General features: G+C 37.9%; 1 protein-coding gene across 1 annotated transcript; it reads left to right on the forward strand.

The window, feature by feature from the left end:
* The first annotated feature begins 15,312 nt into the window (after positions 1–15,312).
* On the forward strand, positions 15,313–15,732 carry LOC149169391 (histone-lysine N-methyltransferase family member SUVH9-like). Its single transcript, XM_089425176.1, has one exon. It carries the CDS (start codon positions 15,313–15,315, stop codon positions 15,730–15,732), a length of 420 nt encoding a protein of 139 aa, XP_089281302.1.
* Positions 15,733–17,779: the final 2,047 nt, after the last annotated feature.

Here is a 17,779-nt window from a genome sequence, read left to right on the forward strand (position 1 = left end):
CACATGGGAGGATGAGAATTTTATACAGAAGCATCCAAAACTACTCAAGCGTTGAGGACAACACTTTTTTGAAGGAGAGGGGCATGTTATGTCCCTATAATACTAGTGATGCCCCCATTAATATTGTAGTTGTATCCCTTATTAATATTGTTGTTCCCCTATTGTCCCCATATTGTTATTACTGTGCCCCATAGAATCCCTCTATTGTTATTTTTGTGCCCTTATATTATTATTGTTAGGTCGGCTTGGTTATATTGTGACCCCTTAGACTCCTATATATAGAAAGGAGGTTTTGTCATTTGAATCATCCAAGAATTGTTCATTTATGTAATGTAAAGGAGGTTGCCCCCTCGAAGAGGCTGAATTCTAAGGCGTTGATCTATCTTTTCTATCTTTTTGTGAGCTGGTTTCATAACAGTGCTAGAAAGAACTCATGGTAGTCAGACTACCAACAAAAAAGTAGTTACCCAAATAAATTGGTTTTTTCTTTTTTACCTTTTTTCTTTTGAACTTTTTGCCATACCCCATAAGATGGAGTGGCCTTTACAATTGCCAACTCTTCTCCTTCTAGAATTGTTGGTGCTTCCTTGTCAGAGTCCGAACTTTTAGAAACATGTGTTCTCTTTAATCCACCTGAAACTTGGTTATTTCTCTTTCCCTCATGCTGAGTTCTAGGAGACTGGATCACTGCTAATTCATTTGGTTCCTCTGTATGTGTGTCTGAGTCCTTTTGTTTCTCTTCTCCCTCCTTCATTTGGGGATCTTGTTGATCATATGCCTCTAGTTATTGTTTTCTCTCGTCTGTTTCTTCATCTTCATCATCAGAAGAGTGCGGTTAAGGAAATTACCATCCTTTTGGCTTTTGAGTTATTTTTTTTGTTTCTTTATTCGCTTGAGGACATGTAATCTGCATGTGCCTTATCTGATGGAAGATACGACACCTGAAAGCAATATTTTTTAAATCTAACCATTGAGACCACTTAAAATCATGGTGAGTAAGATGGATACGATATGGAAGGCCTTTTCTTAAGCCTATATCTACACATATACAGGCAAAAATAAAGATGCATTTCTCCATTCTTTCTCGATCCATCTTTAGGAATATCCTCGGTGAATTTCTAATGTCTTCTAAGACTTGGTGGTGCTAGAAAGGAAGAGGGAGATTACATAACCTTAACCATATTGGAATTTTTGTAACCACCATTGTATTGGCATCAAAACTAGGAAACCATGGAGTTACACAAATTCTCGCCCTTCCCCAAAACCATGGTTCTTCGTTAATGACAAAATTCAAATTGGTCTGATTATCAAATTATACCATAAAAATCCCTTCACGCATAGGTAAATATCACAATTTTGTGTATAATTGAGGTAGATCCATCGATGGAGATCTTCATATTTGGGTTAGAAACCATTAAATCGACATATGATAGATTTTTCCTGTAGCATGAAGAAAAGACTACTCACCTCCGATGATTTTATTGTCAAATATGGAGCTTTCTCCATCTTCTCAACAAGGTAAAGACTTGGAATTGTCATATTTGGGAGTTGTTTTTTTTATGTGGTTTCTTTCCCTCTCAATGTGTCCTTAAACGAAACTGGTCCCTTGTTAGCGGAAGAAGATCCAGTTGGGATGCTTGCTCCTAGGGTTTCGCCTTGCAATCTTAAATTTAGGATAAAAGTTGAGTTCCTTTGAATGCCATACTCTTCTAGTTGCCTGCTATCCTACAACAACTTTCCTTTAAAAAGTCGACTTTGTAAGGATGCTGGAATATCTGATGTGTTTTTTACACTCTACTTCAGATCCTGTATTATATATGTTCCTCTAACCCTTAGAAGGATCGATTTCCCACTGAGTTTTGATAAAAACCTGCAAAAAATCCTTAGGATCTGGTTCTAAGCTCTGGAGGCTCCCCTCTAGTTATCACTCATCTAGATCCGATTTAGAGAAATTGATCTGACAAATGATGAATTGTGAGTAATCGTAGATCATGAAACATATCACCAAATACACCCCCACAAGTTTGATGCAAAGGATCCATCCTTCAATTAGGCTGAAAAAGCTTCAATCTGCATTTAAAATACCTTGACAGCATGGATCTTCCTGTAGAAAGATAGATCAGAACAGGGCCTCACTTAAGAAAAACAGAAAATCCAGATCTGGCTTGATAGGAGGCATATCTACATTTTGAATATTCATATATGGAGAAAGATAAATCATGTTTGATGCTAAGGAGGGAGAGAATAAAAACAGAGCTAGCCAAAACCTTGAAATGCCCGCCACATGGCTCGATCCTTTCAGTAAGAAACCGTTTGATGTCAAAAAACTTACGATTAAATTTTTACATTATTTAGTGCCGCAACAATAGATTTTGATCGCATTCCAAATTGCCCTCATGGCTTGATATATTTCCGCCGATATCCAATAAATTAGTGGACTCCCTCATCGGATCTCTCGTAGGTCGAATTAAAACGCATAATTTTTTGCAGCAACTTGGCCAAACAGAACCCCCATGCTCAACGCCATCACTCCCGGTCCCCGAAAAATATACTCCACTACACTCGGTAATGTTCCCTATTAATTAATTTCCCAAGTGTTAAGTGTGAAGCCAAATTCATGCAGGATTCTAGATCCTTCTACACTGCCATTAGTTTCTAGATCTCTATCTAAATCACATGCAGGATTCTAGATCCTTCTTCAGCCTCTATAAATTTGTAATCTCTCTGGCCAAGGAAAGCAAACCAAGGTCCAGGCCTGTTATGTAATGCAAATTGATTTCTGTTCTCCAATATATTGTTTTATCTATTATGCTATTTCTGACTGAGTAATCTTGTTGTTTCTCCATTTGTCTGTCTCTGAAATTATTCTTTGCTATTTCCTCCTAAGTCTCTGAGTATAAATCTGATGTGTGTTATGTATGCTCTGAACTAACAACTGGTATCAGAGCTAGGGTCGAATATCCACTGTGCAAGCTGCTTAGTGCCATCGCCTTAATCTGGCAGCGTTCATTATAACATTGGTTGTTACCTCTGGAGTTGTTGAAGGATCTGTCTAGGAAATCGGAAATCACTGCAAAGAAGAGAGTCCAGGAAAAGGATCTATTCAGGAAATAGTTGAGGAATTAGCTGAGGAACATTAAGATAGTTGTTGCAAGAAATAAAAAGGCCACGGGCATATGGTGAAACGTGCCATGAAGCCTAAAACATGGAGTGCGCAAGTGCTTTACATGGAGTTCGTAATTTTTTTCATCAAGCTTGCATGTATACAAACCATCATATGTATGTGTGAAATCTGAAAAGGTTAAAACATTATATATGTTTTTATATTTACATAATTGTATGTTGGAATTTTGAAAAGTATATTTTAAAAAGGAGCGGGAATTTTGAAAAGGGTATTTTAAAAGGAGGAAGATCATTATTACTAAATTTTAAAGAGTAATAATTAAAGTTTTATTTTTAAGTGGATTTTTTGTTTTTGGGCATCAATATATTGAAAATGGAGGAAGCAGTTACAAATATGGGGAAGTTGAGCGGGGCTAATTTTGCCTTATGGAAATCACAGATGGAGGATATACTGATTTTGAAGGATCAATATTTGTCGATTGAGGGCACAACAAATAAGCCCTCATCGATGACAAATGAAGAATGGAATAAGATAGATAGAAAGGCGATTGCAACAATCGACCAATATCTAGCAAAGAATGCGTATTTCAATGTGTCCGGAGAAAAGACGGTTGAAGGATTATGGAAGAAGCTCCATGATCTATATGAGAAGAACACGGCATCAAACAAAGTGTTCTTGATGAAGAAGCTTTAGAATCTCAAAATGAAGGAGGGTGCTTCAATTGTTGAGCACTTGAATGCATTTAATATTATTACTAATAAGATTGCCTCTGTTAAAATCATTTTAGATGATGAAATTAGAGCTATTTTGCTAATGTGTTCTATGCCAGACAGCTGGGAAAATTTAATTGTAGCTATGAGCACTTCAAAAACTGTAGGGACCCTAAAGTTTGATGATGTTAGCAGTAGTTTAATGAATGAGGAACTGTAACACAAGTCAATTGCGGAAAACCAGGGAGGAGAAGCTCTAGCTCTACTGATCATGGTAGGAGAATGTATTGAGGCTGGCAAGGGAGATCAAGATTGAGAGGCCGATCAAAATCAAGGAGAGGAAGGATCATCTGCTTTCATTGTGGCAAACCTGGGCACATGAAGAAAGAATGTCGATTTTGGAAGAAAGGACAAAAGGATCAGAGACCATCTAATACAAATCACAAGTCATCCAACACAAATGAAGGTGAGACTACTGTTATAGTCACAGATGGTGATGTGTTGTTTACTTTTTCAGTAGAGGATGCATGTGTATATACATCTAGCAGTAGCTTTGATTGGATCCTTGACTCTGGGGCATCTCACCATGTAACCCCATGCAAATATAGTTTTGTTTCATATAATCCTGGTGATTATGGTAGAGTGAATTTGGGGAATAATCATTTTTGCAGAATTATTGGAGTGGGAGATGTCCAGATCAATATGAAATATGGACAAGATATATTGTTGAAACAGGTCAGGCATGTACTAGAAATGCGCATGAGTTTAATCTCTATGGGACGATTGGATGATGAAGGCTATTCCACAAGCTTTGGAAAAGGAGGCTAGAAAATTAGCAAAGGAGCATTGGTCATGGCCAAAGGACCCAAGACAAGAACATTATACACATTGAAGACACTGATAGAAAAATCAAATTTGGTTGCTGTCACAAAAGAAGGAAATTCAGCAGATCTGTGGCATAAGCGTTTGGGACACATGAGTGAGAAGGGCTTAAAAATCCTTGTTGGAAAAAAATTATTGCCAGGTTTGAAATCCTACAATCTTGATCTTTGTGAGCATTGTATATATGGTAGACAAAGAAGGGTTTCATTCCATAGAGGTGGCCATGACAAAAAGAAAAATGTGTTAGAATTGTTACACTCAGATGTGTTCGGTCTTGTTAACATCAAATCATTAGGAGGAGCATCATATTTTGTAACATTTATAGATGATGCATCCAGGAAGGTTTGGGCATATCCTATGAAAAGTAAAAGTGAAGTGTTTGGAATATTTCAAAAATTTCATGTTGTTGTTGAAAGAGATACTAACGAATTGCTCAAGTGTTTAAGAACAGATAATGGTGGAGAATATTGCTCGAATACATTTTAAGGAATATTGTAATAGGTTTGGCATAAAGCATGAGAAGACTATGCCTGGTACTCCTCAATATAATGGTGTTGTAGAAAGGATGAATCACACCATTATGGAAAAGGTGCGAAGTGTGTTGTCCAATTATGGTTTGGAGAAGAATTTTTGGGTTGAAGCGGTCAAGACTGCTTGCTACCTCATAAATAGATCTCCAACTACAGCCTTGGATGGCAGTATCCCTGAAGAAGTTTGGACTGGTAAGAATTTGAATTATTCTCACTTGAAAATCTTTGGATGTGAAGCATTCATACATATTCCCAAAGAAAATAGAACTAAGCTAGATGATAAATCTATGAAATGCATTTTTTTGGGATATGCGGATGAAGATTTTGGTTATCGTCTATGGGATCCAGTAAAACATAAAATTATTAGAAGCAAAGATGTTATATTTAATGAGTTAGAAATGTTCAAGAGGACTGTAGGTGAGTTGGAGGTCAAGAAGGTTATTGACAGGTTTGAAGAGTAGTAGGAAAACATACCACCAATACAAGAAAATGAACAGCAAATTCAGGAGCATGAAGAACAATAAGAAGAAGGAATCTTGCAGGAACCTTTACAGGAGATTCAACCCAATATTGCACCACCACAGTTGGTTCACAGATCTTCTAGGCCTCATAATCCTTCACAAAGGTGTCCTCCTTCAAACTATATTTCGTTGACTGATGAAGGTGAGCCTAATTGTTTTCAAGAAGCCTGTAAAGTTGAGCACAATGAAGAATGGAAGAAAGCGATGGAAGAAGAAATGAACTCTTTGTTGGAAAATAAAACTTGGGAGTTGGTAAACCTCCCAATAGGTAGAAAGGCTCTACAAAACAAATGGGTTTACAGGATTAAGCATGAAGGTGACAAAAAGAAGGAGAGGTATAAAGCAAGGCTGGTGGTGAAAGGTTTTTCCCAAAAAGAAGGTATTGACTTCACTAATTTTTTCTCACCTGTTGTTAAAATGTCATCCATTAGAGTCATTCTTGGTCTAGTTGCTACTTTAGACTTAGAATGTGAACAGCAAGATGTAAAAACTGCTTTCCTTCATGGTGAATTAGAGGAAGAAATTTATATGGAGCAGCTAGAAGGCTTCATAGAAAAATCCAAAGAAGGCCTTGTTTGTAGGTTGAAGAAGAGTCTCTATGGGTTGAAATAGGGACCTTGAAAATGGTACAAGAATTTTGATTCATTCATGTTGGAACAAGGTTTTCAGAGGTTGGAAGCTGACCATTGTTTCTATATCAAGAGGTATGATCAAGGAAAGTATATCATATTATTGTTATATGTAGATGACATGTTGATTGTTGGGCACGATAAGAATAAGATCAATAGGTTAAAGAAAGATTTGGGTAGCAAATTTGCAATGAAGGATTTGGGACCAGCACAAGAGATATTGGGTATGCAGATTATGCGTGACAGGAAAAACAAAAGGTTGTGGTTGTCACAAGAAAAATATATCAAGAAGTTGCCTGCCAGGTTTAATATGAAGGATGCCAAGCCAATTGGTACACCCCTTGCAGCCCACTTCAAGTTGAGTACTGAATTATGTCCTAGTGATGACAAGGAGAAAGAATAGATTAGAAAGATTCCTTATGCTTCAGCAGTTGGCAGTTTCATGTATGCCATGGTATGCACACGACTAGACATTGCGTATTTAGTGGGAGTAGTGAGTAGGTTCCTTTCCAATCCAGGAAAACAACATTGGCAAGCAGTAAAATGGGTTTTGAGATATCTCAAGGGTACTAGTCATTATTGTTTATGTTTTCGTCTTGATGAGACTGTGCTTGAAGTATTTATAGATGTAGATATGGCTAGAGATATGGACACCAGAAAGTCCATTATAGGTTATTTGTATACATTTGCAGGTGCAACAATATATTGGGTGTCAAGGCTATAAAGAATAGTAGCCCTCTCTACAATAGAAGTAGAGTACATAGCTGCAACAGAAGCTTGTAAAGAGATGTTGTGGATGTATCAATTCCTAGGAGAGATAGGAATAAAGCAGGACAAGCATGTGTTATATTGTGATAGTCATAGTGCCATTCACTTGGTGAAAAACCCAACATTTCATTCAAAAACCAAGCACATTGACATAAGGTACCATTAGATTCGGCATGTGTTGGAGGAAGAATAATTATCCTTGGAAAAGATCCATACAGATAGGAACCCTGTTGATATGCTCACTAAGATTCTACCAAGAAATAAACATGAGTTATGTAGAGGCATGGTAGGACTCGGTGTGACTTGATTCATGACTCTTATTTGCCTTCAAGTGGGAGAATGTTAAGTGTGAAGCCAAATTCATGTAGGATTCTAGATCCTTGTACACCGCCATTAGTTTCTAGATCTCCATCTAAATCACATGTAGGATTCTAGATCCTTCTTCAGCCTCTATAAATTTGTAATTTTTTGGCCAAGAAAAGCAAGCCAAGGTCCAGGCCTGTTACATAATGCAAATTGATTTATGTTCTCCAATATATTGTTTTATCTATTTCTTTGTTTCTGATTGAGTAATCTTGTTGTTTCTCCATTTGTCTGTCTCAGGAATTATTCTTTACTATTGTCGTCTAAGTCTCTGAGTATAAATATGTTGTGTATTATGTATGCTCTGAACTAACACCAAGGGAGGATGAATTTTTCTATCCAACTCCATAGGATATAGTCAATGATAATGGGGGAAACCCATTATCCAATGTTAATTGGGGTAATGGGGAAGAACTGGTGGAGGAAGCTAGAATTGGTGCTAAGAGGTAAGAAACTTGTAACTCCTCACATCAAAATAAGGAGAAAAGCCCCATAAGACATCTATAATGTTGAGTTGTGTTATATTATTTCCACAACTAGCCCACGTAGTTAACCGGGTGGTTAGAGGGGGGCGGAGGCCGCCCTTTGTTGCACTGATTGTGCAACAGGGGGGGGTCACATGGGGTTTGAGGCATACCCGTAAGCCCACTTTATGGGGTCCAGGGTAGCGCCCAGAAAATTTTGGTTTTGGACCCTATGTTAGGTTGGGCGGACACACCTATGGTTTTGTGCATGATTTTCTCACATGTTTTTTGGATGCGATGGTTTTCGGTCCATGGTTTTGGACACAATGGTTTTCGGTCCATGGTATTGGATGCTTTGGCATGTATAAATATGTATTGTAATATTGAAAGGAACAGAATGAAAAATCAAGCTGGTAGTCCCGGTTTTAGGATCCAGGGGAAATCTCTATGTATATGTGTTTTATGTGTTATGCTCTCGCATTGTTTATTTTCTATGTTTTAGAATTCGTATGCAGGTAATTTCTATACGGGGTTAAAACCTACATCTGGTATAAGAGTTGTTTTGGCTTCAAGGGGATGCCTTTGTTGCTAAGGGTTTTTGTTCGGGCCTGTGGTAGACCCTGTTCAGTGGGATATCTGCGAGATCGATTCTGGTGGTGAAAGAAGATGGTGAGTAGTGGAAAGATAGAGATCAAGAAATTTAATGGTTAGAGTTTTGAGTTGTGGAAACTCAAGATGTAGGATCTGTTGGTGGATAGAGATCAGTGGATCGTGGTAGATCCAGGTACTAAACCAAAGGGAGTGTCTGATGAAGAATGGAAGAAGTTGGACTGGAAGGCACAAAGAAAAATACAATTATGTGTCTCAGATTTAGTATTGTTGAATGTATTAGGGGAAGCTACGACAAAGGCTTTGTGGGATAAGTTAGGGACTTTGTACGAATCTAAGTCTATGGTGAATACATTTTTCTTGCAGAAAAAACTGTATAACCTGAGGATGAAAGATGGAGACTCGGTGACAGAGCATCTGAATGCATTTAATACTGTGGTAAGTTAGCTAGCATCTGTTGATATTAAAATTTCAGATGAAGATAAGTGCATTAGTTTGTTGTGTTCTCTACCAGATTCGTGGGATAGTCTGGTTATTGCAATAGGTAGCAATGCAACTGCCTTATAGTTTGATGAAATAGTCTCATCCTTGCTGATGGAGGAGATGAGATAGAAAAATATGGAGAGCCAGAATTGTGATGATTTGTCTATACGAGGATGGTCCCAAAATAGAAATAAAAATAAGTCATCGACTGGGAGATCTAAATCTAGAGGGAGACCTAAATTTCCAAGAAAAACTATAAAGTTGGTGTCCTGGAAATGCGGAAAGGAAGGGCACTACAAAAGGAACTGTAAATCTAAAGCTCCTAACAAAGGAATGGGATTTGATGATGCTCCTTAGAGGCGAAAACCACCTCAAATGAAGGTTGGGATGTGTACTTGGATTCTTCAAGTACACATCCAGATCATGAGGCATGGTTGATTGACTCAGGTGCATCCTTTCACTTCACTCCCCATAGAGAGTGGTTCTGCGAGTATGAGAAATATGATGGTGGTGATGTCTTCTTAAGGGATGATAGGAAGGCTAGAATCGTTGTTTGTGGAAAGGTAAAATTGAAGTTGCAAGGTGGAAGGGTTAGAACACTTCCAGGTGTTCTGCATATTCCTGCATTGGCCAGAAATCTGATTTCTGTAAGTAAGTTGGATGATGCAGGTGTAAAAATAGTGTTCGAGAAGGATACCTACAAGATGGTTTAGGGAGCACTGATATTGATGCAGGGAGATCGGATTGGAACTGTGTACAAGTTGCAAGGTAGCACTGTTGTTGATGGGTACAACAGTTCTATGGTTCCTGAAAGTGGAGCAAAAAATCTAGTGGTCTCTGGAGAGAAGACCATGTTGTGGCATCAAAGGCTTGGACATATTGGAGAGAAATGCCTTCGAATATGTTATGGTAAAGGTATGGTAGAAGGTATGAGTAATAGCTCTCTGGATTTTGATTTCTATGAAATTTTTTTATATGGGAAACAGAATCGGGTGAGTTTCCCCTCTGGTGGTAAGAGGGCAAAACAGATATTAGAGCTTGTGCTCAGTGATGTGTTTGGACCTGTGAAGGTTCCATCACTTGGTAAGTTTGTGTACTATGTATCATTTATAAACGACCTCTCAAGGAATACATGGATATATTTCCTTAAGAAGAAATCTAAAATCTTTGACAGGTTTAAAGAATTTAAGGCTCTGGTGGAAAACCAGACAGAGAAGAAGATAAAGGTGTTAACGACAGATAATGGTGGAGAGTTTTGCAGTAAGGAATTTGAAGAATTCTGCAAGAAGTGTGGTATAGCACGGCGGAAGACTACTCCATATACACCTCAGAAAAATGGAGTTGCATAAAGAATGAAAAAGACGTTGATCGAAAGGGTAAGAAGCATGCTCAGTGGTGTCGGGTTAGGGCATGAATTCTAGGTAGAGGCAGTGGAGACAACATGTTACCTGGTCAACATATCACCTTCATCAGCGTTGGAGGATAAGACTCCACAAGAGGTATGGACTGGTAAGAAACCATGTCTTTCACATCTGAGGGTATTTGGATGTGATGCTTATGTACATGTTCCAAAGGAGAAACGAACCAAGTTGGATAGTAAATCTGAAAAGTGCATCTTTATTGGGTATAAGGATGGTTTAAAGGGTTATAAGCTTTGGAACCCAATAACAAGTAAGGTTGTGTACAACCGAGATATGGTGTTTAGAGAGGTGAAAGATGTTATTAAACATGAAGTTCAACCAAAGGAACCTGAGAAGATAGAGTTTGAGCTAAAGGAGGAAGAATTAGACTCTACAATAGAGGAGGAATCAGAATATGAAGAGCCACAAACTCTGGGTGTGAGAAGATCAGTTCGAGAAAGAAGGCAGCTAGAAAGGTATAGTCCATTTGCTTTCTATTCAAATTTTGCTTTATCTATTACTGATGATGATCCAAGAACTGTGAAGGAAGCAGTAGATTCAGAGGATGGAAAACTATAGAAAGAGGCCATGGTTGATGAAATGGCATCTTTGCACAAAAACAAGGCTTGGCATCTGGTGGATTTGCCGGCTGGAAGGAAACCCATTGGTAACAAATGGGTGTTCAAGAAGAAGACAAATGCAAAAGGAAAGGTGCATAAATACAAAGTTCGATTGGTAGCAAAAGGTTATTCCCAGGTGTCAGGAATTGATTTTGGTGCTATTTTTTCTCTTGTTGCCAAGGTAACTTCTATTAGATTACTTTTATCTGTTGATGCTACTTTTGATTTTGAGGTAGAACAGATGGATATGAAGACAACATTTCTTCATGGGGATCTGGAAGAGGAAATCTACATGAAGCAACCTGAAGGCTTTGTGGTGAAGGGTAAGAAAGAACTTGTATGCAAGTTAAAGAAATCTCTGTATGGGTTAAAATAGTCACCAAGTATGTGGTATTAGAAATTTGATACATTTATACAGGGACTTGGCTTCACTAGAAGCAAAGAAGATCACTGTGTGTATTCTAAATTAATTGGTGACCGTGTTATTTATATGGTCTTGTATGTGGATGATATGTTGTTGGTTTGAAATGACAAAGAAATTATCCAGGATTTGAAGACCCAATTGTCCTCCAAATTCGACATGAAAGATCTTGGTGCTGCAAACTATATTTGGGGCATGGAAATTAAAAGAGATAGGGCAAAGAGGAAGCTCTGGTTAAACTAGAGGAAGTATGTTGAGACAATACTACAGAGGTTTAATATGCAGGATAGTAAATCAGTAAAGGTTCCTATTCCTGTAGGTGTGAGGTTACTTGATGAACAGTGTCCCAAGACACAAGAAGAGGAAGAGGACATGTCTCGTGTTCCATATGCAAGTGCAGTCGGTAGCCTGATGTATGCAATGGTATGTTCTAGACCAGGCATTGCACATGTAGTGGGAGTATTGAGCAGGTTTATGTCAAAACCAGGGAAGGAGCACCGGACAACAGTGAAGCGAGTTTTCAGGTATTTGTGTGGCACTAGTGATTATGGTTTATTATACCAAGGAAGACCAGGATTGGATAGAATGTTGGATATTCATGGCTTTGTTGATGCAGACTAGGTAGGAGATCTGGATCAGAGAATATCTACAAGTGGGTATGTGTTTTACCTATTTGGAGGTGCAGTCAGTTGGATGAGTAAGAAATAATCTATAGTGGTACTATCAACTACAGAGGAAAAATACATGGCAGCCACTCATGCAAGCAAGGAAGCAGTTTGGTTGCAGAGATTGTGTTCAAGTATGGGGTTAGTATAGGGAGCTATAAGGATAGACTGTGACAGCCAAAGTGCAATTTTCTTGGCAAAGAACCCTGCATATCATTCAAAGACAAAGCGCATTGATGTTCAGTATCACTTTGTGAGGGATATGATAGAAGACAAAAAGGTGTTGTTGGTAAAAGTGGAAACTTTGAAGAATACTGCAGATGCATTGACAAAATCTGTGAGCTCTAAGAAGTTCTCTTGGTGTAGAGAGACAATGGGCATTTCAGGGTTGGAAAAATGACTAAGCTCTCTTGTGGCCCCCTATGGAAAGAAAACAACAAGTGGGAGAATGTTGGGTTGTGTTATATTTTGTCCACAACTAGCCCATGTAGTTAACTGGGGGGTTAGAAGGGGGTGGAGCCTGCCCTTCGTTGCGCTGATTGTGTAGCGGGGGGGGGGTCACATGGGGTTTGAGGCGTACCCATAACCCCACTTTATGGGTGGACCCACCTATGGTTTTGTGCATGATCTTCACACATGCTTTTTAGATGCGATGGTTTTCGGTCCATGGTTTTGGATGCGATGGTTTTTGGTCCATGGTATTGGATGCTTTGGCATGTATAAATATGTATTGTAACATTGAAAGGAGCAAAATGAAAAATCAAGCTGGTAGTCCCGGTTTTGTGATCCAGGGGGAAATCTCTGTGTATATGTGTTTTATGTGTTGTGCTCTCGCATTGTTTATTTTCTATGTTTTAGTATGCAGGTAATTTCTGTATGAGGTTAAAACCTACATATAAATAAGAGAGAGGAGACATAATTTTATCAACATTGTCTATTGGACATTTTATGTCTTGTGAGTCGCTATTTTGAGGGTTGTAAGACCCCTTTTTCCCTTTATTGGTTTTGATGGAGATGATCCCACCTTAGCTAATATTTTATATTTCCTTAAACCATTTGGCATAATTCTCTCAGACTTTTTTCTTCATATGGTGTTCGAAAATAAAGAAAATGTATGTGGATTAATTGTTTTGAGGTTGTGTGAGGCACATTATCTATTTGTATCAAACCAAGGGTTTCTAAAAATGGTTACTTATGTGGCTCTATTAGGGAAATTTGGGGTTATTTTGTGACCATGTTGAATTGTGGAATCCACCTTAAGAGGAGCGCAGGGTTGTCACCCCAAAATAGACCAATGTTCTAATTCTTAGCTAGCAATATATTTCTTGCATAGCTAAGGAAAGATGCCTAGTAGTAGTAGCAGACCTTTGTTCCACTCAGATCTATAACCCATATGAATTTGAAGGCCAATTTAGGCAACAAAGATTACAATAGGTCACTTGTTACTACATAGGAATCGAAGGGATTCAAACCCTATCTTCTAAAGTTGTATATGATGCCAAACCTATTTTGAGATGCCAAAAGAATGTTTAGGGTGTAACAATTGCACAACACAGTATGATAGAATAACAGGGTCCTAATTTGTTTCCAATGGCACAACTTTGGAGTAGTTGAAGATGTAGTGGAAGGATACAACAACTTAGTGAGTTCTATTAGGGAATTATTTCATTAGAAAGATTAATAGAGGTCCAAAATTAAGTTGTAGTAGTTTTATAAGTTAGTTATTAATTAGGGTATTGAATGTGGATATTATCATTTATAAATTGCTATTGTTTATATTGAATATATTTTCATTGTTATAGAACTATGATTGGTGGCATAATAAACCAGGAGAAGTTGTTAAATTGAAATTGTTGTGAGCTATTGATACTATGAAATTTACTATACAATCACATTGTTGTGTATTTTATATTATCTCTGCCTATAATTGAATCAAATATTGTGAAAACTGGTACAATTTATCTTAAGATCTTATAACCCTCAGGGAAAAATTCCCTAGGGATACTATAGTGGTATCAGAGTTATGCATCCTACCAGCTCGAGGGTTAACAATGGAGTCGAGGTTGTTTGAGTGAGGGACCAACATTCTCTCAAATTAGAACAATAGTATGATGGTGCGAAGAATGATGGAATTTAGGATGTCAAGATCATACCTTGAGATCAAAAAATGAAAATCAAGGGGTCTTAGATGCCAAAGAGATTCCTTAACTAATGGGAAAGAGGAAAAAAATGTCAATGGAAACAACCAAATTTGAAAGGTTCCCCATTGTGGCCATGACTCTGTTGGTTCAAGTCTGGACTCTGGATATGGGGATGGTGATGGTATGGAAGTAGCAAAATTGGAAAGAAAACAAGCTTTGCCATATTAGAAAATGGTGAAAAGTTGGACGATTCAGAGGATGTTAAGCCAACAAATCCTGAAGCTATAAAATTTACACCCAAGGAAATAAGTGACAAAAAGGTAAACAATGAAGAGGATGTTGTGCCCTTGAACGTTGATGTGAAGCAATCTGCACCCAAGGTGAAAATTGACAGAAGAGTAAGTGATGATGATGGTGGTATGCCATCAAAATATGAAGCCAAACAAACTGCATCTAAGATAAAAATTAACAAGAAAGGTGAAGGTAAAGGGGATGAAAGTGTTATTCCTTTAAATTTGGTAACTAACAAAGTCATACAAAAGAAAACTATTGTCAAGAAAGGAGAAGGTGAAGGTGGTTTGTGGCCTTCAGAAAGTAAACAAGTGAATACAAATATTACAAAGAAGAATGATGTAGAGGACCATGTTGCACCCTCTATAGCTAAATTCAAATAGTTTACACCCAAAGTAAAGAGTTATAACCAACACACTGCAAAAACAATGCTAGCATTGGACAATGAGGAACCAATTACAATGGATTTAGAGGCAACTCTTCTTAAGATGGATAATTATCTAGAGGATTAGGACAAACCGTAAAGAAATTCGACACTAGTGGATATCACCGAATTGGGAAGCAAGAAGCGAGAGAAAGCTCATCCTAACAAGAATAAACATAGTGGCAAGAAAACTATTGTATTCTGTTCCAATGTTGGAGAAAATGATGTCTTAGCAGTCTCTAAAGGAAGAAAGTAAAGGATTTACATATGAAATGTGATTCTCTAAACTTGTTGGTATATGATGAAGCTAGCAAGGTAGGTGAAGGTAGTGGTGGTGGTGTGAATCAACCTAACTTAAAGTCACGGACAATGATATTATATAAATGGTTGTGGGATAATCGAGATAAAAGGATAGTAGGATATGTTCTAGGAGTCCAATCTGGTGAAAATTTTATATTTAAATTGAAGAAGTGTATACTTGGATTGCATGGCGAGGTGCAGGTGGGAATATATTATATGGGAACAAACAATAATGGGCGGAATGATCCACTTGTTGTCAATATTATTGCATATGGTGGGTATGCTGTTGATAAGGATGATGGTAGAGAAACATTGTTTTACACCAATCAAGGGGGAAATAACTATAAGTTGGATAAGAAACATAATGATGATCATGTTATGGCCTAAATCTACCTCAGGCTGAGAAAGGCAGGTCTAGGGTAACATCAAACCATGCTTAGCCTAGTAGCTAGCCCTACCAGGTCGGGAGAGGGCTCTCTCCTTGTCAATCTCAGGAAAACATGGCCAATAAAGCTTGAGATGACTGATATAAAGACTGATTTTAGGCTAGGTATATGCTTAGAGGAGTTTGATTGAATTTTATGGCTGATTGCTGGATCAAATGTGAAAGGTAGTTTTGGGTCCGAGGAATGAACTCAGTCTTGCAGAGGTTTCTGTGGGGTGAGGTAGGAAAGTGCTTTAGTACTTTAGATTAGGTGTAATGGTGAGTATTGAGACTGGTGAGGAGTTGGAGAGGGCATGAAAGTGTCATGAGTCCTCTTCAAATAGTAGAAAACATGTAAAGCTAAACAAACCCTAAGGTAGAGCACTGCAACATCAATGATTTCCACCTTTATACTTGATTCATTTAGTTAAGTAGAAAGAGAGAGATAATGGCACACATAAACACATGATAACTTGAATCACAGAAGGAAAAACAATGCTAAGTCACCTTGACACAAGAATCCCACAAAATGCTGCAAATCCTGGTCTATTTCCTTGCCAAACTGCATGAGTGATGTACAATAGTGCTCAAAGCATTCAAAAGAGTCCAACCTTGACAAATGACTGAAGAAACACATGATACAGACCTCCAAACCACCTGTGCTATCCATCAGGGGTCGAATCCATGAGAATAGGGGTGGTTTCAACCATATCTAAACTAGGAACACAAAAATAGGCAGTGGAACAACTTGCCTCTAAAACCTAGGAAACTGATTCATTCAACTCTAAACCACTTACAACTGATGTATCTACCTTATCAAGTCAATTTTTATCATTTTTACATAATAGTACATCAATTTACATCATGTCACATCATGAATTTGAACATGAGAGAGAAAAATTCAAACTAGAAAAAAACTAGGCGAAATTCTGAGCAAACAGGCAAAATTGACACTTTTTCATCCTGTGCGTAGTGCCATTTTTCTGTGCGTAGCACTTTTTCCAAGCTACTTTTGGAAGGCTTCCCAAGGTCCAAATAGGTGCAGGATAGCTCGTTGGAAATTCCTATGAGTCTACTTTTTGGAACAACTTGAATTTTTTGATTTGGAGTCCATTTTCCCCTCCAAATTGCAATCTCCCAAAGCTGCTTCCTGTGTGGCCAAAAGTGGCAGAGAGGGCATTTTTTAGGTGTTTTTGGCCCTTTAGGTGACCCAAAACTTGTCAAAATTTCCTATTAATTTCTGGGCATGAATAAATTTTCATAAGGAATCCAAAAATGTAAATTTTTCTTCAAAAGGATGTCCCTATCAAAAGTGAGCGCCAGGTGGCGCTACGCACCTGTTGGAAAAGCCTGTGTTAAAAATTTCTATGCGTAGCGCCACTGATATGTGCATAGTGCCGTTTTCAGATCAAGTTTTGGAGGTCTTCACGGTGTCCAAATTGGGTGCACAATAGCTCATTGGAAAGCGTATTGAGTCTACTTTCTAACACAACTTTAATTTTTCAATTTGGAATTCATTTTCCCTGTCAAAAGTTAAATCTACCAAGACTGGTCAAAATGTAAAAAATGAGGTTGCCTAAAGGAAAAGTGCTGTTGGAGTCAACTTTTGAAGGTCTTTCTCAACTCCAAATTGAGATCATGATAGTTCATTGGAAGTCTATTTGTGTCGAGTTATCATTTGACTCATCAAGAAATTCATTTGGCCAACCAAGCTAAGAGAGAGATTGATTTTCCCAAGGTCACTTCAGAGGTGCATCAATTCTCCTAAGGCAACTGTATTTTTGACATTTCTCAAAAACCATGATACCTGTATAAAATGTGAAGGAGGTTTTTTTTCCATGGCCTATTATGGAAAAAAACCTCTCTCATGTTTTCCAAATTCATTTTTTCTTGTTCAGAAACATCATTTGAGTAAAACCTATCCCGATGTGTGGAACAGGGGATTTGTCGAAATGAAGTGAAATGAAAGGGATAAGGGGTTTTTAAATTCTTGAGAAAATTTTTGGAAGT

The sequence above is a fragment of the Pinus tabuliformis genome, chromosome 4_2, assembly GCF_031772625.1.
Source record: "Pinus tabuliformis cultivar Carrire ecotype Pingquan chromosome 4_2, CPIR1, whole genome shotgun sequence".
NCBI classification, from domain to species: domain Eukaryota; kingdom Viridiplantae; phylum Streptophyta; class Pinopsida; order Pinales; family Pinaceae; genus Pinus; species Pinus tabuliformis.

Bases quoted from the DNA above. Each gene is read 5' to 3' on its own strand.
- LOC149169391 (XM_089425176.1), top strand. From the start codon at position 15,313: ATGAAATGTGATTCTCTAAACTTGTTGGTATATGATGAAGCTAGCAAG.